General features: G+C 53.7%; 2 protein-coding genes across 3 annotated transcripts; both read right to left on the minus strand.

The window, feature by feature from the left end:
- Positions 1-3,814: 3,814 nt before the first annotated feature.
- APLP1 (amyloid beta precursor like protein 1) lies at positions 3,815-13,543 on the minus strand. The gene is made up of 17 exons (XM_053603939.1): positions 13,207-13,543; positions 12,165-12,308; positions 11,224-11,356; positions 10,914-11,026; positions 10,510-10,643; positions 10,215-10,399; positions 9,643-9,773; positions 9,190-9,264; positions 8,227-8,385; positions 8,020-8,148; positions 6,621-6,720; positions 5,697-5,804; positions 5,434-5,466; positions 4,908-4,978; positions 4,646-4,708; positions 4,373-4,516; positions 3,815-4,269 (listed from the first exon to the last, which is right to left on the minus strand). Exons 1-17 carry the CDS (start codon positions 13,351-13,353, stop codon positions 4,171-4,173), a joined length of 1,968 nt encoding a protein of 655 aa, XP_053459914.1. The 5' UTR covers positions 13,354-13,543; the 3' UTR covers positions 3,815-4,170.
- Positions 13,544-15,072: 1,529 nt separating this feature from the next.
- KIRREL2 (kirre like nephrin family adhesion molecule 2) lies at positions 15,073-23,029 on the minus strand. Of its 2 annotated transcripts, XM_053604025.1 has the most exons (16): positions 21,977-23,029; positions 21,608-21,757; positions 20,632-20,781; positions 20,326-20,486; positions 19,800-19,950; positions 19,367-19,472; positions 19,127-19,275; positions 18,783-18,910; positions 18,549-18,681; positions 18,168-18,268; positions 17,796-18,015; positions 17,228-17,332; positions 16,837-16,943; positions 16,437-16,502; positions 15,430-15,468; positions 15,073-15,160 (listed from the first exon to the last, which is right to left on the minus strand). In XM_053604025.1, exons 1-16 carry the CDS (start codon positions 22,491-22,493, stop codon positions 15,089-15,091), a joined length of 2,355 nt encoding a protein of 784 aa, XP_053460000.1. In that variant the 5' UTR covers positions 22,494-23,029; the 3' UTR covers positions 15,073-15,088. The 2 variants fall into 2 exon arrangements, with proteins under 2 accessions (XP_053460000.1, XP_053459999.1); XM_053604024.1 differs by having other exon boundaries at positions 15,133-15,468.
- Between the last annotated feature and the right edge of the window lie 1,014 nt (positions 23,030-24,043).

Raw genomic sequence — 24,043 nt, forward strand, 5'->3', positions numbered from 1 at the left:
GCTGGGCTAGTTTTTCTATTTATTTTTAGTAGAAATGGGGCTCACTCTTTCTTGCTCAGCCTGCTCTTGAACTCCTGAGCTCAAGCAATCCTCCTGCCTTGGCCTCCCAGAGTGCTAGGATTACAGGCATAAGCCACTGTGTTCAGCTATATGCTATATTTTAAGAATTTAATTAGATTTTAATAATTTAATTAGAATTCGTCTTAACAGTCAATTGTGTATAGCTTATGTTTTGCCTTTTTTTCCTCTGTAGTACCTAAAATAATGCTATTTCTCATCACTGATGGCATCTGAGATTTTCTTAACATATAAGATATATATCCCAGGCAGGGCATCACGGCTCACGCCTGTAATCCCAGCATTCTGGAAGGCCAAGGCAGGTGGATTGTTTGAACTCAGAAGTTCGAGACCAGCCTGAGCAAGAGTGAGACCCCTGTCTCTACCAAAAGTAGAAAAACTACCCAGGCATTGTGGCGGTACCTGTAGTCCCAGCCACTCTAGAGGCTGAGGCAGGAGGATCTGAGGTTGCTATGAACTACGCTGATGCCACAGCATTCTAGTTTGGGCAACAGAGCAAAACTCTGTCTCAAAAAAAATAGTGATAAATAGAGAGATATCTTAATTTGTGTTGTTATAGATTGTATGTTTGCTCCCCTCCCCAAATTTACATGTTGAAATCCTAACTCCTCAAGCGGACGGTGTTAGGAGGTCGGGCCTTCGGGAGGTAATTAGGTCATGAGAGTGGGGTCCTCATTATGGGGTTTGTGTCTTTAGAAGATGGGACATGAGAGAGCTTCTCTTCTGTCTGCTGTCTGCCAGGCGAGGACAGCAAGAAGATGGCCACCTACAAACCAGGAGTGCCCTCATCAGACATTGGGTCTGCTGGCACATTGATCTTGGACTACCCAGCCTCTGGAATGGTGTTTTTCAACTTTTTCTTTTTTAAGCTCATAGCACACTTGAACCTATAAGTTAAACTTCTGAGGCACACTTAAATTATGTTGAGGAAAAAAAAGGGGGGGAGGATATACTTACTGTGCTTTGAACTTCTTTCAGAAATAATGGAAGTAGTGATCTTTAAAAATTTTTGCAGTACATCTAAGATCCTCTCACGGCACACCAGTTGAAGTCACTGCTCTAGAACTTGTGAGAAATTAGTATTTGTTGTTCAAGTCACCTGGTCTGTGGTATTGTTATAACAGCTCAAATTAAGACATGTATTAACACACTCCACCCACAAAAAAACAAAACAAAAATGAAAACATTGTAACCTAATCATTTTACCCTCATATTAATCTAAATTTTAAAAAAATGCGTGTGCATACACACACCACTAACATAATAGAATGTCCTTAAGAAACATTATAAAAGAAGAGTTAACAAAATCATCTTCACCAGGAAAAGAAGTGTGGCTTAGGTGCAAAAGAGCATCAAATAAACAATAGCAAATTCATTTTTTCCTTCTGAAATTTCTTTCTTTTTTTTTTGAGACAGAGTCTCACTATATCGCCCTCAGTAGAGTGCTGTGGCGTCTCAGCTCACAGTAACCTCAAACTCTTGGGCTTAAGCGATTTCTCTTGCCTCAGCCTCCGGAGTAGCTGGAACTATAGGTGTCTGCCACAACGCCCAGCTATTTTTTTTGCTGCAGTTGTCGTCATTGTTTAGCTGGTCTGGGCCAGGTTCGAACCCGCCACCCTCGGTGCATGTGGCTGGTGCCGAGCCTCCTTCTGAAGTTTCAATAACAATGTTTTAAAATTACTCAAGAGCTGCCATGGACATGTAAACTTTATTAGGCAAGAACACACTGACCATATTGAGCAAAATGGCCATTCAGTTCCTGTCCCACCTGCTTGGAGCGTCTTACCTACTGTTAGCCTGTTGATCACTGTTGGTTGTGAAAACGCGAAGACAGCATTTACCCTGTTTATGGTGTTAGTGATACAATTCTGCTAGGCTCATCTGAGTATAACTCAAGTGTACCCAGTATCTGAATGATGGTGCAAACTGAGTTCTCTAAGGTGGCTTTGCATTCACCTTGCATTATGAAGGCATCATCCTCTTAACACCTACCAGGTGTATATTTAATATATGTGACCTGTATTTACATACATACGTTATGAACAGACACTGCTAGCTCATAGGTCCTTTGGGAGAATTAGAAGTAGGTGCTCCTTCCCCCAAGTCTTGTCAGAAAAGTTGTCCCATATACTGACATTTGAACACAACACAGCAGCGCGCGCGCGCACACACACACACACACACCATTACTGACCTCTGCTGGGCTGTTGTGGTAAAACACCTAATCTACAATGTCTAGTAAACTAAAAATATCACCTGGAAATTGCAGCGCACAATCTGAACACCATATGGGACAGCCCTGAATTACTAAAGACAGCAGGTTAGGAAAGTAGCCAAGGTTATGGGTGCAGGAGCCAAGATTCCTGGGGTTAAATTCCTCCTACTTCTGACCCTTCCTAGATGGTGACCTTGGACATGTGATGTAACTTTCTATTTTCCACTGTAGATAGGGATAGTCACAGTAGCTATTCCATGGGCTGGAAGTAATGATTAAGTGCACCAATGCATGCAAAGCCCTCGAGGAGCACCGGTCTAGGGTAAACACTACATAAGTGTTTTCTGCTGTAATGGTTTTTTAAAAATTATTATTTTTTGAGACAGAGTCTCACTTTGTTGCCCTTGGTAGAGTGCTATGGCATCATAGCTCACAGCAACCTCAAACTCTTGGGGTCATGTGATTTTGCCTCAGCCTCCCAAGTAGCTGGGACTATAGGTGCTTGACACAGTGCTCAGCTATTATTTTTTTTAAGGATGGGGTCTCACTCTGGCTTGGGCTGTTCTTGAACTTGTGAGCTCAGGCAATCCACCCGCCTCGGACTTCCAGACTGCTAGGACTACAGGCACAAGCCACCGTGCCCAGCCTGGTTTAAAATTTATTAAACACAGGCTAAGTGGCAGGCACAATTCTAACATCTCCACCATCAGTCCTTTTAATCCTTATAACCACCCTCTTGAGACAGGTAACAACATATGTAGACATGCCTAACATGCCTAACCCCAGCATGTCACAAAATGGGACATGAGGATATAAATTCTCACAGGCACATGCAGATATCATATCCCACTATGGGACACATGACTGGAATTTTCATGTCCCAAGAGGATTCCTTTCGAGTCCGTAAGAAGGGATGAAGACGTTGGAGAATGAGGAGGATCATTCAAGATTCCCAGTCCTTCATAAGGCTCATAGATTGGAATGGATGCTGTGTGTGGTTGCGTATGAGGGCCGGCAGAAGGCAAGGCAAACTTGCCAGAGCCCAGCCTCCCTGGGGGCTATGCGGGCAGCAAGCAGACGGAGGTCTAGGAATCATGGCCCATTCAGCACCACGGAAAGCTTCTGGGTCTGTGCAGAGAGCCTCTGGGCCTCACTCCTGGTGCGCAGCATCAGGCAAGCCCCGCCCAGATTTAAAGCTCCCTCATCTGGCTTAAAGAGGCGAAGGCGGCCGGGGCAGGGATGGACACTCTAACAGGCGTCCTCAAACTTTTTAAACAGGGGGCCAATTCACTGTCCCTCAGACCGTTGGAGGGCCGGACTATAGTTTAAAAAAAAAAAAACTATGAACAAATTCCTATGCACACTGCATATATATCTTATTTTGAAGTAAAAAAACAAAACGAGAACAAATACAATCACACCGCCTCATGTGGCCTGCGGGCGCAGTTTGAGGACCCCTGCGTCTAGTACAGCTGTGATTACACACTAATTCTTTCATTCTCCCATAGAACATAGATGGCCTGGTGGGGAAGAAGACTTTATTGGGATGTTAGTAGGGGGAAAGCGGGAGGGTGAACTCCAGGAAACAACAGACACTAGGACCAAGATGACGGTCACCTTAAGGAAGAATAAATTAACTTACAAAATAAATTAAGGTGAGGAGGTCCCATGTGGGGAGGCTGCTGGGAATATCTGGGGACTGCTTAGGGATGGAATTTAGAAATGGAAAGGGGAAATAAGAATTTCCAGCCCCTTCACAAAGGGTGTGAAATGAACTTTGCAAGAGTCCCTCCCCTACCCTATGCTGGGAGTTGGGGTTCTGGGGTTCCAGGAAGAGGGAAAGTCTGGGCTCAGCTGAAGGCATGAAGGGGGCAGACTCAGGGTCTTTCCTCCAGGAAGCGGTAGGTGGGGTTCTCGTAACCATGTCTTTGCAGCTCCCGGAGCTGCTGCTCCTCCAGGCTCAGCATAGGGTCCACCTGTGAGGTGGGCAGGAGAGGGATAGTGGGGCGCCAGGACCTCCTGCAGATCTCACAGCCCACCCATGCCCAGGCTCTGGGACCCTGTCTTTGAGTTTCTCACCTCCACCACTCCGTGGCTGATGGCCCCGTAGGGCTTCTTTCTGCGCAGGAGCAGCATGGAGAGGACGATCAGGGAAGCCCCACCTGCTCCCATGATCAGCAGACCAGACACAGCCTCACGAGACACGCCTGTCCCAGCTGGTGCCTTCAGGAAGAGAAGATGGGCAGAGAGCATCTTTGAAGCCCACCAGGGTCCCATGTGGCCTTGAGTGTCACAGCCTAGCTGCTGTCCTCTGATGTTTCCCCCTGGTACCTGGGATATTCCTCCCCTTACCAGCTCATCTCTCTGAATCTCCGATGAGTGAAAAGGAAAACCCCTCGGAACAGACGCATTCACCTGAGGGGGCAGGAGGTGTCAGCAACCCAGGAGTCTGGGTCCCAGCCTCCTCCTCCCCAGGGGCACCAGAACGCACCCCGCAGCCTTCTTCTTTCCAGGAATCTCAGAGTCCATGCCCTCATCCCCTCTTCCTTCGGTACAAGGAATCCAAACCCCAGCACCCTCCTTCCTCAGAAGCTCACAGGTCTGACTAACTTACCTTTCGCTCGTACTGCTCCAGGGGGGACATCTTCTCTTTTCCAGGGGATGCAGCATCTTGTTCTGTGGACCCTATCCCCCACCCCAAGTCCAATCTCATTCCTTTTTTTTTTTGTTTTGAGACGGAGTCTCAAGCTGTTGCCCTGGGTAGAGTGCCATGGCGTCATAGCTCACAGCAACCTCCAACTCTTGGGCTCAAGCGATCCTCTTGTGTCAGTTTTTCTATTTTAGTAGATACGAGGTCTCACTTTTGCTCAGGCTGGTCTTGAACTCATGAGCTCAAGCAATCCACCTGTCTCGGGCTCCCAGAGTGCTAGGATTACAGGCGTGAGCCACCACACCTGGCCTCCAATCTCATTCTTGAGAGTCCAGAGGGGTTCTACCCCTCTTGGGGGTGGGGGTGGGGCAGAAAGCACACCAGACTCCACCCAAGGAGGTCTGGGGTCCCAGTGTAGGACTTTTTTTCATTCTGGGTTCAGGGATTTAGTGGAATTTAACAGCTGGGATCTACTGTGTGAGACACTCACCTTTTGGAAGGGTCATGGGGGTGTCTGCTGCAGCCAGAGGAGGCAGGACAGGTGGAATAGTGAATACAGGAGGGCACCATCAAAGAAAGTGTGGAGAAACACCCTCCCAGGGACTGAGAAGGAGGAGCAAGGATCCTACAGAGCCCTCTTCCCCACCTTACGGCTTCCTCCCCCTCCTGCCACTGTGGTGGCTAAGACACCCTTGGGCTTAGGGGATTAGAAGTGAGGTTTGGGGCTTATTCCCCAAAGTCTGGCTCACTCACCATCCTTGGAATCTGGAGGCTGTGACCCACCCTTATCCTCACTGCTGCCCCCAGGGGCAGGGGCTTCCAATTCACTGGGACCCAGGTGTTCAGAGTGGAGGAGCTCCTCTGAGGGGAACATGTAGGAAGGTGGCTGAGGTAGGTGGTGAGCACAGGGGGCTCCACAAAACCCAGCTGGCGAGGGAAGGGCATCTTAATGGCAGAGGGATTGGGAGATCCTGCAGACACCAGAGTCAGCCCCAAGTGTGGGGTGGCTATAAGTGTGATCTGGCAAAGTGGGAAGCTAGATGGTGGCAGGGAGGATGGAGTTTGAAGTTTCAAGAGTATGGCTTCCTTAGATACCAGGAGAATTGGGGTCAAGTATGGGATATCCAGGAGGAAGTCACGACAGATCTAGGGGCTGTGGTAGGTCACACTTTCCGTTATTCCCACTCTTGTATAGGCGCCTCGCCTTGAATCTGGACTGGGTGTGTAACTTGCTTTAACCAACAGAATGTGGACCCAAGGCTTAAGAAGACCTAGAAACTTCTACTTTTGTGTTTTGGTGAGCATGAATCACCACATAGGAAGTCCAGCTACCCTGCTGGCGAGATCACATGTAGAGGATTCTGAGCCTACTTGGAGAGGGAGAGAGGCCCATTTGTGCTACAGCTCCAGCCCTGAGATGATCTTGCTAAATACAACTGCATGCTTGATTTCTGGCAAGATCACCTGAAGGACCACTCAGCTGAACACAAACCAGATGGCAGAATCATAAACAAAGAAGAATGTGCCATAACTTCCTGTCCATTGTCTTAAACCACCAAGTTGTGGGGTGGTTTGTTACACAGGGCTAGGCAATTGAAATTGGGGACAATTGAAATTTGGGAGTCAAGGTCTTCCCTAAGAGATCTGAGAATGGGGGCTCAGGAAATAGGTACTCACGGATCTGGGGCCTCAGCTCCTGAGCCAGGTGGGGGTTCTGGTCCAGCAGGCCTAGACTCTGATTCATCCTTTCCTCAATCACTTGCAGGTGAGTCTGCACCTGTGAGGGAGCAGGTATGAGGGTTGGCCTGGGCAGTGCAGCCTGGAGATGAGAAAACTGATGCAGGATGAAGGAAGACTTCAGTAGGGTCCAAGGAAAGGCAACACAGACAATGGACAGGAAGTGATGGCACAAGGTCAGGAATTGAGCCATAGGAGGAAGGACATTGAAGAAGGAGAAGCAGGATGCAAAGAGAGGAAAAAGATCCAGGAAGAGAGAGATTTAGGACAGGAAGTAAGGTACAAGGAAAAGGAGTGGTCACTAGGAGATAAAGTAGGTATAGGACACAGGACACAGGGGATAGATGTGGGATAGATGACAGCAGGTGGAGGAACAGCAAGTGGGGTCTGAGGGTCTGCCTAAGACAGGGAGTGGAATTGGAGGGCCATATGCTTGGACATGATGTGGTTCAAGGACAAGATCTGGAGTTCAAGAGCACAGAATGAGGTACTCATGGATAGGAAGAACACATCTAAGAAATAAGAATTAGAATCTGAGGATACAGAACAGGGGTCCTGGGGAAAACAAGTGGGATTAGGGAGAAAGGAGAGTTGAGGGATAGGAACAGGGTTCGAGGCACAGGAAGGGGATTCTGGGAAAGGAAGAAGAAATCCTAGGGACAGAAGGTAGGGTCAAGGGACAGGAAGTAGGAATTCAAGAACAAGAAAAAGGATCAAAGGCCGGGCCTGTAATCCTAGCACTCTGGGAGGCCAAGGCAAGTGGATTGCTTGAGCTCAGACAAGGCTGAGCAAGAGCAAGACCCTGTCTCTACTAAAAAAAAAGAAAAACTGACCAGGTGCGATGGCTCACACCTGTAATCCTAGCACTCTGGGAAGCCAAGGCAAGTGGATTGCTTGAGCTCAGACCAACCTGAGCAAGAGTGAGACCCACTAAAAATAGCCAGGTGTTGTGGTGCACATCTGTAGTCCCAGCTACTTGGGAGGCTGAGGCAAGAGGGTCACTTGAGCCCAGGAGTTTGAGGTTGCTATGAGCTACAATGCCATGGCACTCTAGCCAGGGTGACAGAGAGAGACTCTGTCTCAAAAAGAAGGGGGATGGTCAAAGGTGCATTATGGGGCGTCAATGTTCTAGAGTCAGGAAATAAGGATTCAAGGGGCAGGAAATGGAGTTGAGGGCCTGGAAAGGGTCCCCAGGCAGAATAAGGTGAAGTTCCAGGGACAGAAAGGGGGTCCAAAGGACAAGAACCTGAGGGACAACAGGAGTCTGGGATAAGAGCAGCATGAGGCAGTGGGGTGTGAGGGACAGCAGGGCACCTGGGAGCTGGAAGAATCTGAGCACCTGGAAGCGCATCTGCTGGGCTTTCTCGGGGTCCACGGCAGCCACGTGCTGGTAGTGGCGCAGCGTGTGCCTCTGCTCCTTCTGCTCCGCACGCAGGTAGCGCCGCAGGGCCAGCAGGACGCGTTCTGCCTGTGGAAGGGACAAAGGCTGCCCAGGCCTGCTTTGGCCTTTCTCAGCCTCTATTCGCTACCTCTGCAGTCTGCACACCTGAGGTGGCTTGCCCTGCAGTGCAGCCAGGAACCCCTCCAGGGCAGCCCTGCGCTGGTCGTTGATAAGGGCGATGACTCGAGTGGCGTGGGTCTCCACCAGGCGCTGTCGCTCACCGGACACCTGCTCCTCCAGGGTCTGCAGAATGGACTGGAAGTGCTGGTAAGGGGGTGGGCACAGGGTCAGCAGGGGGGAAGATGGGTCAAAGCCTGCATCAGAGGGAGTCTGAAAAGGCAGGGCTATTGGGCCGCATGGAGTGGGGTCCAATGGGCCTGGGCCTGAGAAGTGCTACCCTGGGTCAAAAGGGACTGATAGGAAGGGGTGGGCCACAGGACCAGGTGGAGTGGGGGCCCCTGGGAACCAATGTGAAGGTGCAAAATGTAAGATAGGGTGAGAACAATCCAGGAACAGAACTGGCCAATGTTAAGGTGAAAGGGACCATGGCTTGTAGGGGAGGTAGGGCTCCATGTCTGGGCAGGGTCAAACTGGACTCAGGCTGCCCCTAAATGAGACCAATTGGGGTGAGACCAAGAATCAGAGTGGGGCCAGCCTCAGTGGGATCTCCACGGGGTAGAGCTACACCAAGGTGAGGCTGACATAGGTGAGTTGGAGGGGAGGACCAGTCAGGGGCGGGGACAACAGACACAGGAATGCATCAGAGAGAGACTGAGAAGGACCTGGCTACATCTGCAGAGAGCCCAGCTTGGGCGAGGACTCCAAGCCAGGCCTCAAGGTGGCCAAGGGAAGATAGGGCTGAACCTGGCTGATGTAAGAGGAAAGCAATGCCAGGTCAGATGCAACCAAGTGGGGCAGATCCAAATGCAGGGGGTGAGGCCAGAAGAGGCAGAGATAAGTAGGAAGAGGTTGAAGTGGCTAGAGAGGAACACGACCAAAGAGAGGCTGAAACCATGAGTGCCCCAGACGGTAGACAGGATGAGTGGCACCTGTTGGAGATTGTCCTACCTCGTTCAGGGCCTGTCTGTCAGCTTTGGGCAGGTTCTTGGACTGGTTGTCTGCCATGGCCCATTCACGCATCACCTGGCAGGGAGAGCAGCTTCAGGGTCCCAGAATCTACTCTGGTCCACCTGGTGAGTACCCCACACCTTCTTCATGACTTTGGAGGCTCTATATCCTTTAAGTCCCATTGGCTTTTGGGTTCCCAAGAGGAAAGATAATACAGAAAGAGTTTAAAGTAGAAGGGTTCCATGGACCAGAGCTTCCACAGAGTCTGGTGGCATCTCTGTGGGATTCCAGGTTGGTCAGGGATCCCTGGTCATCTTAGGGGGTGGCATTGAGGGCTCAAGGTCAAAGGAGGCTCGGGGAGCCTTAGAGGTAGTTTCAAAGTGTCTCTGAGTTTCTTGGTAGTTAAGGAGTTCTGTAGTATGGGGGGGGTCCTAGGGTCCCAAGTATTACCACCTCATTAATCTGGCGCATCCTACGCTCCTCCAGGTCCATCTTGGCCCTCAGGAACCCCTCATGCTCGCTGATTTCCCCAGGCATGCCGAAGTAAACATCCACACCATCTGTAGGCCTCGGGGTGGGAGTGACTGCAAAACCAGGGAGCAGGAGATAGTCTATGCCCACCTCCAGGCTATCTTTTCTTCCTAGAGAACTACATTTCCCAGAACACACTGGGGACCATCAGGCATCAAGTTCAACCACAGCTATTGTCTGGCATCATGGGCACTGTCGTTCTGAACCAGGATTGTTCTTGAAGAGCTGAGGCATTCATTATCCCATCTTCCAATATTTTCCCCAAATTAGCCTTAGGATCCCTCTCCATTTACAAGTATCCCCAAGACATCCTGTCCCTTTGCATTCTTCACAAGGTAGTCCTTCCACTTCTGCTGTATCCAAAGCTACTCCCATCTCTTCCATTTCCCCCCCAATTGGGCTTTTCCCACATACATCCCTCCCAAAGATGCCCCACACCAAGGCTCCCCCAAATTATTTTCCCTCTATGGTGGAGGGTTCAGAGACTGCCTCACCTTTGCTGACCACTGCAGGGGCATGGGAGCTTGGGGGTGGGACCCTTTCCTGCTCCTCTTCCTCTTCAGCCTGTGGGGGCTCCACAAAGTAATCATCTACTGGCTGTAGGAAGGATTCCTCCTCTTCCTCGTCCTCACCCCCCTCAACTCTGCCCCCCAGGGGCCATGACCGGGTAGAGGGGTCACTGAGGGAGCAACAGAAGACCCAGGCAATGAGAACCTAGGCCCAGGCTCCCAAACCTCCATCCCATCCCTCAGGAGCACTGGATGGGCATGGAGGTTTCCTCCCACTCACCCAACTGCTGTCCCAGATGGGTCAGGGGTCACTGGAGGGGGACAGCACACATACTCCACGCCTCGGAACCGATCCGTGCCACAGGGCAAAAGCATGCCCGAACCGTGCAGGATGAGGCCCTGTGAGCTGCAGGCCTGTGGAAAGAGTGGGCCCAGGTGCCAGGAGTGTAGGGTAGGAGGGAGTAGATGGGGAGCCTGAACACCTGGGTCTTGGGGGCAGATGAGGCTGGAGGCCTTGATTCAGGTTCTGGAGGAAGGGGTCAGGGGATGGAATTTCTAGATCCCAGTAGAAAGATCCCACCTCCGCCTGAAGGCCCAGACTCCTCAGTTCTGGTAGAGGAGGGTATTAAGGGCCTAGACTCCTGGGCTTGGGAGGGGATAGGATGGGTGGGCCAAGGTCCTGACCTCTTGTGCCTCCTGATGCCTCCGGGTTGAACTCTCGCATTGGTCCATTCGTTCCTGGTGCAAGAACCGGCAGCCTTCAGGCACCAGCAAGGCCTCACTCACAAATTCACCAGCTGGAGAATGGGGGGTACACCAGAGAGCCTCCAGCAACCACCAACCCCACCCTCTCCGGAAACCAGATGTTTTATTCTCAGAAGCTTCTCTGACCCTCTTGGGATCCGGGCACCCACCCCCCTACTGTGGGACTGAGGAAGGACCTCCCCACTCAGAGACTCCCTCTTCACTTCCCTTCTCCCAGCCTGTGACTCACGCAGGCAGCGGAAGGGCACAACCTGGTGGTGGGAGTGGGCACAGCTGCCGCCCCGGGCACCCCCACACCAGTGCTCCATGGGGATGGCTTGCGCAGTCTGCTCCACACGTGCAATTTGCAGCTCTGGATACATCTGGGGACACGGGTGGGGGCAAATCAACCCACTGCCCCGCCCCTGCTAGCCACCCCTCTCCATTGGCCACATCTCTTTCCACGGCTCTGGTACTCATAAGAACATCTCCTTCCTAGGCCCTGGTTCTCCCTAGAACTAGTCTTAACTATCTAAAGTCTTCATGTCCCCTGGCCACGCCTCCTAGTAGCTCTCCCTTAAAAGTCTCGCTGTCTTTAGGCCTACCTCTTTTCCCGTCCATTGTCTTTATGAAGGCCCCTTCACTTCCCCATAAGCTCAACCCCTCTGAACCCACCTCCCTGGTCAGGCCCCCCTCTCCATTCCCATCAGGTTCATCTTCCCACCGGCTTCACCTTCATATAAGCCCCACCTCCTTCTCTGCTTGTCGGCTCAGTATCCTTCTCTTCGTATTTCAAAGCCACGCCTCCTAGCTAATCTACGCTCTCATTGGGCTCCACACCTTTCCCCATCTTGGGGGGGGTCCACAAAGTCTCTTTCTGTCTTAGCCCCGCCTCTCCTTTGGCACTCCCACCTATACGTCGTCTTCTCTTTACAAAGCCTACTGGATTGCTAAATCTCACCTCTTTGGCTGTCTGGTTCCCCTTTCCTAATTTAAGTTTCTCAAAAGAGATTGTGTCCCAGTCTAGCTTAGCCTCTTCGTTGGCCACGCCCCCTAGCTTCCCAAGGTTTGTTAATTTCCCCCAACGACCTGGACCACGCCTTTTGCAAGTCTTCTTTTTATTGATGATCCCGGCCCCATCTTGGATCCGCTTTCCCGCCGACCACGCCCCTCCCTCTAGGTCCCGCCCACCTGTCTGCAGTACTCCAGCACGCGCTGCGGGTCGCGGAGACAGCCTCGTGAGCGCCGTGGGTCTGGTTCCCAGCGGCCGGTGCGCAGGTCCCGGTGAAGGGTTAGGTGCCCGCATAGTCCGGCCACCTGGGCGGACCCCGGAGCCTGGAGGTGGAGGCGGAGAGGACAGTGAGGGCACAGGGGGCGTAGTTTATTGCTCCCCAGAACCCAGATACTCTAGACTCTCAGTACCGGCCCCTCCCTCAAGGACCGCGCCCCCGCCCCCAAGGAGCCACCGTTCCCTGGGAAACGGCTCCTGTAGGGCGGGGGCGCCCCAACTCTCCCGTTGCTATGGCGATCCGGGTGTCCCCCCCGGGATTCTCTCAGCCGTGTTGCCGCGGAGACAGGCTCCGCCCCCACCCCAGAGTAGCTGTGCTGGAGCCCGAAGGGGTTAAACCTGAATCGCGGAGGAGGCGGCCAGAACCCAGGCGTTCTGGCCCCTCCTTCCTCCATCCCGAGCACCGGCTCCATTGCAGGGTGTAAAGAAGACAAGGCCTGGCTTCAGGGCCCGACAGGCATTGACACCTGGTCCTTGAGGACTGGAAAGCTACTTCCTGGTTGTGGCTGATAGTGTCTGGAGGCCTGGACTCCTGGGTCCTGGGAGCCTGCGAGGGCTCTCATATAGGTCCAGAGGATGCAAGGGGTCTGGATTCTTGGATCCAAGTGTCTTGCTGCCTGGTGGGTCTTATGTTCAGGTGGGAAGGGGCTGGGGCCAAATTTCTTAGAGTGAGAGGGTCTGAGACAGGGCTGCACTTCTGGGACCAAGGGCTCTAAAACAGCCAGTCCCTATGCTGGGGGGTGGAAGAGGACTGGGGTGTCAGATGGTAGGGGAACTGGGGCCTGGAATTCTGGGGTTCATGAATGTCTAGTGCCGTTAGGGGCGCTTGGGGGCTGGCCACCTGGCTGGAAAGATTGAGCTTTCTGCCCTGGACAAGTCCGCGTCGGGCCCCAGAGGCCCAGTCCTGCCCCTTCCCCCATCCCCCAGGACCCGGCCTGGTCTCACCTCGGCGGCTCCCGGGCTCCCACTGGCCGGGCTCCCAAAGGCGAGCTGCGCGCGCAGAAGCAACAGCAGTAGTGGCAGCAACAGCGGCTGCGGCGACTGGCCGGGCCGGCGACCCCGACCGCGAGCGGCGGGGCTGGCGGGCCCCATGTCCCGGCCCTCGCGCCCTCACGTCCCCTGTACTCCCGCCCGGCCCGGCCCCAGCGGTGACAGGAGCTCCCAGCGCCACCACCGCCGCCGCCACCTCCTCGCGTCGCCCCCGGGCTGCGCCGGCGCCGCCAGCCCCGCCCCGCGCCGGCCCCGCCTTCCTGGCCAGGACAATAGCGTGGCAGCTCTGTGCAGAGTGGAGCGGCTCAGGGACCCCAGTGGAAGCCTGCGCCAGGCCCTCTGCACCTTGCGATTCCAGGAGTCCCACCCCAGGCAAGAGCCCAGCCAGGAGTCTGGGTCATGGGTTCCACGTTGTGGATTTTGAGTTCGCCCTCAGGACTCTCACCCCTAGCTCTCTCCCCCCTCAGACCCAGATACTCATAATCAGCATTGTGCTTTGTTCTACTACTGGGACTCCAGCACCACGGACTTCCCTCTACCCTAATAAATCCCTCTCTTGAAATCCCGGGAATACAACCCTCCAAAATTTCCCCAATAAAGAAGGCAGCAGTTGAGACTCCGCATCCCCTCGTCTTTCTCAGGGACTCTGGGCCCCAGGCCCCTTCTGGCACAGGACTGGAGACCAAGCTCTGAGCGCTATCTCTCTCAGGCATGGTCAGTCTCCTTGCCCTAATTCCTAAAGGTCCAGATGCCTGGACCTTTAACTCCTAGCTCAAAGACCCAGGAACCAAAGCCCCTAGGCCATTTCTTTAAGGATGACCTGAGTCAGGTCCTGATGGGCACATCAAGGACCCGGCCCCTCAGGACAAATGTCTGGACCCCACCCTTGCTCTAAGGACCCCAGGATTTCTATTTTGCCCATCCCTAGTCTCCCCTTTCTCTCCTTCAGGGCTTTGTTTTCTCAAGCAAGAGTGTAGAATTCTGTATTTTGCAGGCCAACTGGGGTAGCCCTGTCACAGGTGCATCTGTATGGACATCTATGTGTGTGTATATATGTCTGTGTCCGTTCCTGTTTACAACTCTGTGTGTGCATCTATGTGTTTGTTTGTGTAGATGTATATTTTAAAAGAGCCTGGAGTGCTAAACAGGTAGTGAAGGCTGAGTGTGGATGCATGGTTTTGCTCCTATAGCCACCTCATAGGTAGGGTAGAGGAAGAACCTTGAGACACATTTGATAGACTCCTTCCCTGAAGGAAGGTAATAATGGCAGGAGAATTCCTAAGGCGCATTTGCCTTTTTGACTTTTTTAATTAAACATAAATATTCTTGTCCCCAGGTTCCCCTTTACCTCCAAAAGTGATTGTTCTCACCTGTTCCCACTCCTTGGGTCCAGGTCTGAGTCTTTAAGGAAAGTAGAAGGAATCAAGATGGTGCCCTCTTGGGTTCCCAGGGAATGAAAGGCCATCTCAGCTGCACTTTCATTGGCCAAGGAAAGTGCCCATCATGGAGCGCCAAGACAGGGCGGAGCCTGGTCTGCCTTCCATCTTGAGCTGCCCTGGGCTACCTTTCTTCTCAATACAGGTAGTTGTCTTGAAATATCTTCTTTCGGTGGCTAGAAACAACTTCAATGCCTGCCCCTACCTTCCATCACCCTCTGTTCCTGTCCTTCTACAAAGGGGCTATCTGTCACCTTGAAGCTCTTTTACACAATAGATGGGCATAGTAACTTGCTCCCACTTGGGGCATCCCCTTTGGCTGAGCTGACTGTACATTAATGATTCTGGCAATTGTAACAATCTTTCTCCCGCACAGTGTCCTTAGAAATCAGGACAACCCATTACAGCAAGTTGAAGATCCCAGGACCCTTCAGTTGGAGAGATGTCACACGTGAGTCTGGAGACGTTGGTGGCTGGGTGTGGAGAAGCCAGCATAAGGGAAGGGGGGAGTCCCATGGGCTAGATCTGGGGGTCCAAAGGATGTGGGTTTGATGTAGCTGTTGAAAGCTCGAGGATGGGGCGTGGTGAGGTAGCCTGCCCGGGCTCTGTACAATCTGCAGGGAGGGAACATGCCCAGGTGTGGGTTGAAGTCATAGTATGTAGGGGTCTCTGCAGGCCCATGGGGGGAGGGTGGTGGCAGAAAGAGTCCTCCTCCAGGGGCTTCACCAAGGCTCAGGCTCACACTGACCCCTCGGACCTTGTAGTAACCGTTGGTTGGGTCCTGAGGGGACAAATAGGACTTGGTAAAGTACATGAGGGTACAGGGTTACCAATAGAGAGACACACTGAAATACAGCCAGACCTAGAGAGAGGCAAAAAGAAACAGGAGCTGGCGTAGACACAGAGACACAGACAAGCAGAGAGACAAAGTGAGAAGAACACTGATGAGGGACAAAGGGACAGAGCAGATAAGCAGAGAAAGGTAGAGACAGAGATACAGGCCTGCTAAGGGGTGGCAGTGTGGGAGGAAGATGCAGAGAGAATAGGAGTCATTCATCTGCCCAACAGCCCTTAGGTGTCATGCTGGGGGCTACTGCTGGAGCCATGTCACTGGGAAAGACTTGGACTCTGTCCTCATGGAGATCCCAGGCCAAGAGCAAAAGAACATGTCACCAGACAGAGCCCAGAGGTGTCAGGGCTGTGAGTAGGGAGAGCACAGACAGAATGATTGGCAGTGATGAGAGAAGGATGGGTTTCTGAGAACAAGAGGTGTCTGAGCTGAGCCCAGAAGAGCAAAGGAGGAAATGCGTAGACATGGGAAGGAAAGCAGGAGGGTTTCTGTCCAGAGAGAAGGACTCTGGGTAGAGTCAATGGGGCTGTCTTGAGATGGGACCCCAAAAGAAGGATAGGTTTGGGGAGATGGGAGGCCAGTATAGGATGTGGTGGGGGCAAGGGGGCTGTGAGGGGGCAACCAGGGAGTGGCATCCAGGAGGCTGAAACATGACCATGATGGGGAAGGCACAGGTAGAGTGAACCCTAGTCTGGGGCTTATGGCAGAGGACATATATTCAGGCATAATCAACAGACATGAGAAGTGAGGCTGTGGAGGTGAGTGAGATGACCCCAGAGGCAGAAGGAGGGGACTAGGTGGGCAGGCCCCAGCTTTGGGGCCAACAGAAAAAAATGAGGGGACAGAGTGGGAGAGAGTTGGAGACACAGTGCTGGTGGCCCTCCCCTCTCAACACTCACCTTGGTCTCCAGAACCCCTTCCTCATCTAGAGCCAGGTCACTGTGGTCGGTGTGCACAATAGGACCCTGGGGTTGGGAACTTAGTGAGAAGAGTGGTCAGAGCATCCTCCTGCCCCAGAGCCAGCTTCCCTCCACCTCCCCCGCCAAGGACCTTCAGCCTGCCAGTGAAGGCAGGGAGGACTAAAGAGCACCTAGGAGCTAGGAACTGGACTCAGCACCACAAGAGGACCCTGGGGACATAGTGGTTCCAGGGAATAACTGGGTCAGGGCCACATGTGGACATGGGGGTATTTGGATCTTGGGTCCCCTTTAGGACCAGAGTCCTATTTGAGTTTCTAGGTCCACTGAAGACTAGGTTATTATTTGGGTCTACTGGCACTGTTGGGTCCTGGCATCATACCTGGTCCTCGCCACTGCCTGTTTCCTCTTCGGGTCCTCGAGAACTGGAGCCGCCGCTGCTGCCTGGGATTTGCACCAGGTTCTTTTGCTCTGAGAAAGAGCCTGAGGCTGGGAAGTGAGGGGCAGAGGTAAACTACCGGGCGGTGTCACAGTTTGTGGTGACCAATAAGCGGGAAGAGAGAGGACTGGGCGGATCAGCTGGGGAAGTGGGAGGCCCTGAGGAGACCCAGTTAGGGCTTGAGGAGGGAATGAGAGCCTTAAGGTGAGCCAGGCCTGAGCAGGGCTAGAGATGGGACTCAGGCCAGGTCCAGACACTGGGGGAGGGTGTGTGTGGAGATGAGGGCTTGGGGGTGGTGGTGGTTGGGAGGCAGGGGGAGGTCTTAGGCACTGACCTTTGCTGTAGCGCCAGCAGCAGAGGACCACCCCAGTGATGACCATAAGGAGAGTCGTAGCAGCTGCAGCCACTCCAGCCGCAATTCGTACAGTGGGCAGTAAGTCTGCAGGAAGTAGAGGGGGCATCCTGAGAAGGAACTGGGGGATGGGGGCTCAGGGCTTGGGTTTGGGATCCCTGGGTTCACTAAGTTTGAAGAATCCCAAGGTTTGTAGTCCTCCAGTTTGGGGTTTAAGGACCTATGAATTTGGGGTTCCACAAGTTGGAGAGTACTGAGTTTAAACTCCTTGGCTGGGAGTCAAAGTTTGAGTTTGTACTTTGCAATTACCCAGTTTCTTTCCTTGGGGCACCTATGTGTGAGAGCTCTTTCAGTTTAGGAGTCTGTATTTGAGGAATTTATAAGGTTGTGGTCTTGGGATTCAATGAACCCATAGTTTTCAAGCCCCCACGGTTTGGGAGTTTCTGGATTTGCAAGGCTGAAGGTTTGGTGGCATGTGGTTTGGGGACCCGTACACATGTTGAAAGGGGCCTGGCATTCCCAGATTTGGGGTCTTTGAGCTGAGTCTCACCTCTACGGCCCAGGCTGACTCTGGTGCCCCCCTCACCCAAACGGTTCCTGGTGCTGCAGTTAAAGCTCTTGCTAAAGTCAGATTCCTGGGTCGCGGAAATGTGTAGCACAGAGATCAGGCCGGGACCCTGTCCCCTGCGGCCCTCCGGGGACGGGAATGTCTCCACCAGGAATCGGCCCTGAGACCCCGAGGCCAGGAAGCCCTCATCCCAAGACCAGACCTGGGGGCACAAAGGAGGAGGGCAAGCAGAAGCGTGTGGGATGTCGGGAAAGCGTGTGGGATATCTCTCCTTCCTGCAGCAGTTTGGGGGGTCCAGGTGAGAGGGCAGGGATCATGGCTGGATGGGTCACGATTGGGGCGATATTTTCTTACCACAGCTTCTGGGGCAGGGGAAGCGAAAACTAGACATTGGAGGCGGGCGGGGCCGCTCAGGAAGGCAGGTGCAGAGTGCAGGGCGGTCACTACCGGCGGAGCTGGGATGGAGATGGAGGATCACTGGGAGGAGAATTCTCCCCTCTGCAAAAGCCATTCTCAACAGAGCGGGTCCAGCCCTGGGCACTCTGACTAACTCCAGCCAACCAGGCCACACTCCTCAAGGAACTCTGATCCCTCAAAGCCTCGCCTTCAGGAGGTCTGGCTCCAATCACCAGGCCCTGTGGGATCTAAAGCTGCTTTCGAAGCCACTCCCACTTCCTTAGACCTCGCCCTCTCTGTCCACTCCCCATCCTAGGTCCCGCCAGGTCGCTTTCTCACCATTCACAGTCAACCTAGCTTCTGCGGTGCCACCGCCCAGGCCCGAGAGCCCTGGCTCAGACCTGCACACATAGTCGCCTGCATCCTCGGGCCCCACCGACGGCAGACGCAGCATGGGCCCGGAGACCAGCACCTGGGACAGGGACAGAGACAGGGACAGGGAAAGGGCTTCAGGGCTGGACCTTGAGAGGAAGCTGGGTCCACCACCAGCCACTGCCACTGACAGGGCTTCACCTGCGAGCCACCGCGGCGGGTCCAGGTTACCCGTGGGGGTGGGTTCCCGCGCCAGGCACAGGTGAAGGAGGCGTCTCCTCCCACGTCCACGGACACTGGCTCCGGCTTTGCCTGCAGAATCGGCCCAACTGGAGGAGGCAGAGGAGGGGATCACATACCGGGTGGAATGAAGCCCCTAACCCAGGATCGGCCCCTCAGTAACACTGCACCCTCAGGGGCCCAAGGTTACAACACTCAGCCTACTCTTTTCGGCACGCCCACCCGCCTAGGCCCTGCGTCCTCGCCCCAAGCCCATCGCAGCCACGCCCCATGTTGGCCACACCCACAGCCCCATAGCAGCTCACACAGCACATCCAGCGCGGTGCTGCGGTTGGCGCTACCCACGGCGTTGCTGACCTCGCAGGACACTGGCTCAGTCAGGAACGAGGCATCTGCCAAGACCTCCAACATTGGCCCGCGGGCCCCAAGCACCGGGGAGCCCCCTTTTGCCCATCTGAGGAGGTAGTGGCGTTGTTAGTGTTTCCTCCACTCTCTGGCACATCTACTTAGGTCCCAGCCCTCTGAGAGGTGGTCTTTATCCTCACCTGTAGCCGGTGACAGGAGGCTGAGCAGTGGCCTGGCACAGGAAAGTGACTTTCTCTCCTTCCTGCACAGTCTGTGGCTCAGCAGACAGAGTCACCTCTGGGGGGTCTTTTGGGGTGGGACAATGGTCATCCTGGGCAAGGACCATGAACACCTGCATTGCTGTCCTGGGCATCCAGTGCTTACTCCCTCCACTCCAGGACTCTGGGTCCCTAGTGCCCTCTTGTCTTTGAGCTAGGACTCTGGGCTTCCAGGTCCCAGCTCCCCTAGGTACCCTAGTGTATCCCAATGTAGCAGCCTCTGTCCTTTCCTGCTCTCTTAGATCCAGGGGTCCAGGCCTAGCTTCCTCTTTCCCCAGGGACCACAGTCCCCCGCTAACTTTTACTGAGAAATCCAGGCCCCCCACCTCTCTTTCCCAGGGCCAGCTGCACTTACACTGCAAGCTCAATGTAATAGCTGTATCCGTCCCTACAGGCAGGGCCTGGCTCTGAGCTCGGCAGACCAAGGTGGCTCCATCATCACGTCTGGAAGGGGTCAAGGATAAGGTACTCTCCACCAACCCAGTGGTCCCTTCTTTCAACCGGGGCTGGAAATATGGATTATAACAATGAGTTTATTTACCCACATAGAGTGCTCACTATGTGTCAGGCACTCTTCTAGGCATTTACTGGTATTACTTTTTTTAATCCTCACAATTACCCTATCAGGTGCATACTACCAAAATCCTCATTGGACAGATAAGGAAATGAGGGATTAAATAATGTACTCAAGATCAATCAATTAGCAAGCGGCTGAGCCTTAATTTGAACCCAGGTAGTTCGGCCCTGGAATCTTTACCTTGAATGGCATTCCAAGGGGGCCCTTGCATGCCCTCTTCTCTCCTGGATGAGCCTATGGCCAGAGTGGGGGCCCCCAAGTTTCCCTGAATGGGAAAGGGCTTGCACAGGGAGGTAAATCTGACCTGGTGGAAGGTGGTCCCATCCAACTGGACCCCATCTCGGAACCACAGCAGCTCAGGGACAGGGCGGGCATCCCCACGGCTTCGACAAGTCAGGTTTGCAGGAACTCCAGCAACCAGAGACACAGAGGGGCCTCCTAGCACCTGGGGGGCTTCTGGGGGAACTGCAGGGCAGAACTATGGTCAGAGCTGGATCCTGGGCTGAGACACTAATCTTCTCAGTTCCATTGGGTTTCCTTGACTCTGATACTTTCAGCTAGTACTGGCTGCCCCGCTGGCTCCCAGGAGACAAGTAGGCTGGATCCTCACCCAGTACATGCAGTTGGGCTGGTCGAGAGCGCAGTCCTGCTTGTGTAGCCTGACATTCATACAACGCTTCATCCTCTAGCTCCACAGGCTTAATGTGGAGATCATGATGACCACTGACTGCATTCCCTGATATCCAGTACCGGGACCACCCTGGAGTCAGGAAAGACGCAGTCAACCATGGTTCTGACTTCCTGGCCTCAGGCTGCAGTCCCCAGACGTCTCTTATCAGCAATTGGCCCACACACTCCTAGCTAAGACACTATTAAAAAGTGTGTGCTGATGGAGGCTGGTAGGTTCAAACCCAGCCCAGGCCAGCTAAACAACAACAATTGCCACAGAAAAAATAGCTGGGTGTTGTGGTGGGCGCCTGTAGTCCCAGCTACTTGGGAGGCTGAGGCAAGAGAATCACTTAAGCCCAGGAGTTTGAGGTTGCTGTGACACCACGGCACTCTAACGAGGGCAATGTAGTGAGACTCTGTCTGAAAGAAAAAAGGAAAAGAAAAAGAAAGAAAAGAAAAAAGAACAAAAAGCGTATGCTGGGCCCAAAGAAACTCCTGCTCCCTGCTAATTCAGAGTCACTCAGATGTGGAGGCTATAAAGTCAGAAAGGAAAGCAAGATGATTGCCATGAAAGTTAGGTGAGAAACTACCTCTGTGGTGAGGAAGAGGAGGGCTGTGGCAGAGGAAGGGAATAAAGAGGGCATCTGGGAGGGTAGCAAGTGACTTGGTTATTTGGCTACATAGGATGTTTACTGGACTTTTCTGTATTTACACACTGTTTTACAGTAAAAGAATCCCAAACTCTGTGGGTGACCCCCAAAGAAGCAGCTCAAAAGTAAGGACTCTCAAATGTTTACCCAAGCCCATCAATTTCCCAAACTTAAAAATGTCAAAATACAAACTTCAGATACAGCCCAAACCCAGCAGCCCCACCTTAGAGCCAGCCCCTCCCTGAGTAGAGAGAACTGCCTCCTCACCTGGCAGGTCCCTTTCGCCCCCTAGAGCCAGCCCGTCCTTAGTCCACTGAACCAGCCCCCAGTAGGCCCCCAGAGCGCAAGGCAGCCGGGCCTCCTCCCCCAGCAGCACCACCAGGTCCTCCGGCTGTTGCAGGAAATGGGGCGATGTTCCTAGGAGAATGGAGAGCAGCAGGGTCGTGCTTAGCACATTCAAGAACCCCCTCATTCAGGACAGGGAGTCCAGTTCCCAACCCTCTTTTCCCTCAAGCTCAGAAGCTCAGGCCTCCAGAGTTCTCCCTCAGACCCAGAAGCCTCCAGCCCCTTTTCCCTAGTAAAGTGGCAGCCAGAACTCCCTCACACCCATATTCATGCGCTCCCCTCTACCAGTACCTGCACACCCTCTGAAGCGGAAGAGGAGGATGAGCAGGGCAGGCACTAGCATCCTGAGTGTGTGTCTCCCAAGGTCCGTGAGATTTGCTGTTCCAGTGGCTTTTCTGCCAACTTCTTCCTCAGAAGCCTCCCACCACCCTGGCCCGGAACACCCTTTGCGCTCGACTCGGCCCCAGGCTAGAAGACTCCAGGAGTTCCCAAGTCTGCTGGTCCACAGGCTCACGCACTCTGAAACGCCTGCGGGTTCCGCGACCTGGGTCTCTGAGAGGCCGGGGGGGGGGACCGGGGGGGGCAGTCTGATCCCGCTCGCCCCGCCCCACTCTGCCCCGCCCCCCGGGAGACCCGCCCTCTTCTCATTGAGAAACTGCGGCCGAAGCGCGGATGAATGGGGGCTTGCAGGGCTGGGACCAGGCCGCCCCAGCCCAACTGGGGTCTGGGAGCGGGAACACCTGGGTTCAAGGAGGGGGTCCCGGTTGGGTTGAACACCTGTGCTCTGCCAGCGTTGAGGGGGAGGCATGGGGTTACGAAGAAGGAGGGGAGGGAGTGGAAGAAACTTGCTCAGCCCAGGTCTGGAGGGACTGCGCTGAGTGGAAACGGAGCTATAAATGGGAGCCCTGGGGGCCTCGCCGGTTTCCGCGCCCTGGGGAGGCGGAGCCCGGGACTCCCCTGGGCCTGGGGGTCGAGAAGAGGGCACTTGGGTGCCTGGGGGACAACTGGGACCCCTGAGAAGAGAGGGGCTCAGCTTCACCCGCCTCAACCTTCCCCACAAATATCCCTCTGCTGCCTTGTTACCACTGATAACCGCAGCACGTTCTAAACTCAGGAATCCAGGCCGCCAGTCCCTCCTTTCTCAGGACCCCTCTCCCTGCCTGGCCTGCTGGCCCCTCCGCCTGGTTGCTGGGCGACGGCTGGGAGGCAGCGGTGCTGGGCTCGGGCAGGCGGGGAGGCTGGGAACCGTGCAGCTTGTTCTGACGGCTCCATGCAGCCCAGCTGGGGCGTTCCCACGCTGCGCAGCTGGCCGAGCAGGTGGGAGGGACCCTGAGCCGGGGGAAGGTGGGCTGGGGGGTTGGGACCCAGGGTCTGACATTCCTGGGCCTGCAGGGACTGGGGGAGGGGTCCACATTCCGATTCTCAGTTGTTGAGACGGAGTCGCCGGTTCAGGGTAGTTCTGCTGTAGATAGGTTGTCAGTTACTATTGGGTTGGGAAGCTAACGTATCTAAATGACCCTGAGGGGGTGAAGATTGGGTTTTCAGGAGTGTAATGAACTGGTGTTTCAGACCTTTGCTGGCTGAGAAGCTGATAGCCTGATCTGTGGGTTAACTCCTAGACTCAACTCCTAGATTCTCTGACTGCAGCAAGGTGAGCTTGGAAGAGGATAACAGGGAGTCAAGATATGTGGTCTTAAATCTTAGAGTCAGTGGATTTAACCACCAATCTTTCCCCACCCCCACACAGGCCCAGGAGGGTTTGAAAATCCGCAGTGAACATCTGTCCTAAGTCTGGCATATGTGGAGTAGATGGGGGAAGGATGGGAGGCCTGAACTCCTTCCTGGTCCTCGTTGAGTAGGGGCTGAGACTCCTAGGGATGACAGGAGAGGGTCCTGGGATCCCAGACTCCTAGTTCTGGGGACCTGAACTCCTGGCTTCTCTGTTTCAGATCCGGTGCCTGAATTTTGAAATAGGATGTGCTTGGGGCCAGGTCTCCTGAGTCTTGGGAAGGAAGTCAGGTAGTGAGATTTGTTTTTCCAGACACCTGATATTTCTTCCTCTTCCTGGCTCTCTGGGGCCACAGGCGTGGAAAGATGGAGAGCCCAAGGTCCCAAGAGTATGTAGAAAAGGAAAACAGCCAAGGTAGAGGGTGGAAGGTTTGTGCTAATTAAAGGTCCCAGCAATTGACAGCTCTGTGTACCCTCATATTAATCTGAAACTTAAAAAACTGCACATACACGCACACACATACACCACTAACATGATAGAATGTCCTTAAGAAACATTATTAAAAGAATTAACAAAATCATCTTCAGTGGGAAAAAGAGTGGCTTGGGTGCACAAGAGCATCAAATAGA

Source organism: Nycticebus coucang, chromosome 10 (genome assembly GCF_027406575.1).
Source record: "Nycticebus coucang isolate mNycCou1 chromosome 10, mNycCou1.pri, whole genome shotgun sequence".
NCBI lineage: Eukaryota > Metazoa > Chordata > Mammalia > Primates > Lorisidae > Nycticebus > Nycticebus coucang.

Excerpts from the sequence above, each read along its gene's own strand:
- APLP1 (XM_053603939.1), bottom strand. The coding sequence starts at position 13,353 with ATGGGGCCCGCCAGCCCCGCCGCTCGCGGTCGGGGTCGCCGGCCCGGC. Across the intron at positions 5,805-6,620 it reads GGAGCTGAGGCCCCAGATCC|AGGAGCTCCTCCACTCTGAA; the intron begins GTGAGTACCTAT and ends TGTTCCCCTCAG. Across the intron at positions 4,979-5,433 it reads CCCCATGACCCTTCCAAAAG|GGTCCACAGAACAAGATGCT; the intron begins GTGAGTGTCTCA and ends GGTGGGGGATAG.
- KIRREL2 (XM_053604024.1), bottom strand. The coding sequence starts at position 22,493 with ATGCCTCCCCCTCAACGCTGGCAGAGCACAGGTGTTCAACCCAACCGG. Across the intron at positions 20,782-21,607 it reads GGGCGAAAGGGACCTGCCAG|GGTGGTCCCGGTACTGGATA; the intron begins GTGAGGAGGCAG and ends TCCTGACTCCAG. Across the intron at positions 19,951-20,325 it reads ATGGGACCACCTTCCACCAG|CCCCGGTTGAAAGAAGGGAC; the intron begins GTCAGATTTACC and ends CCATATTTCCAG.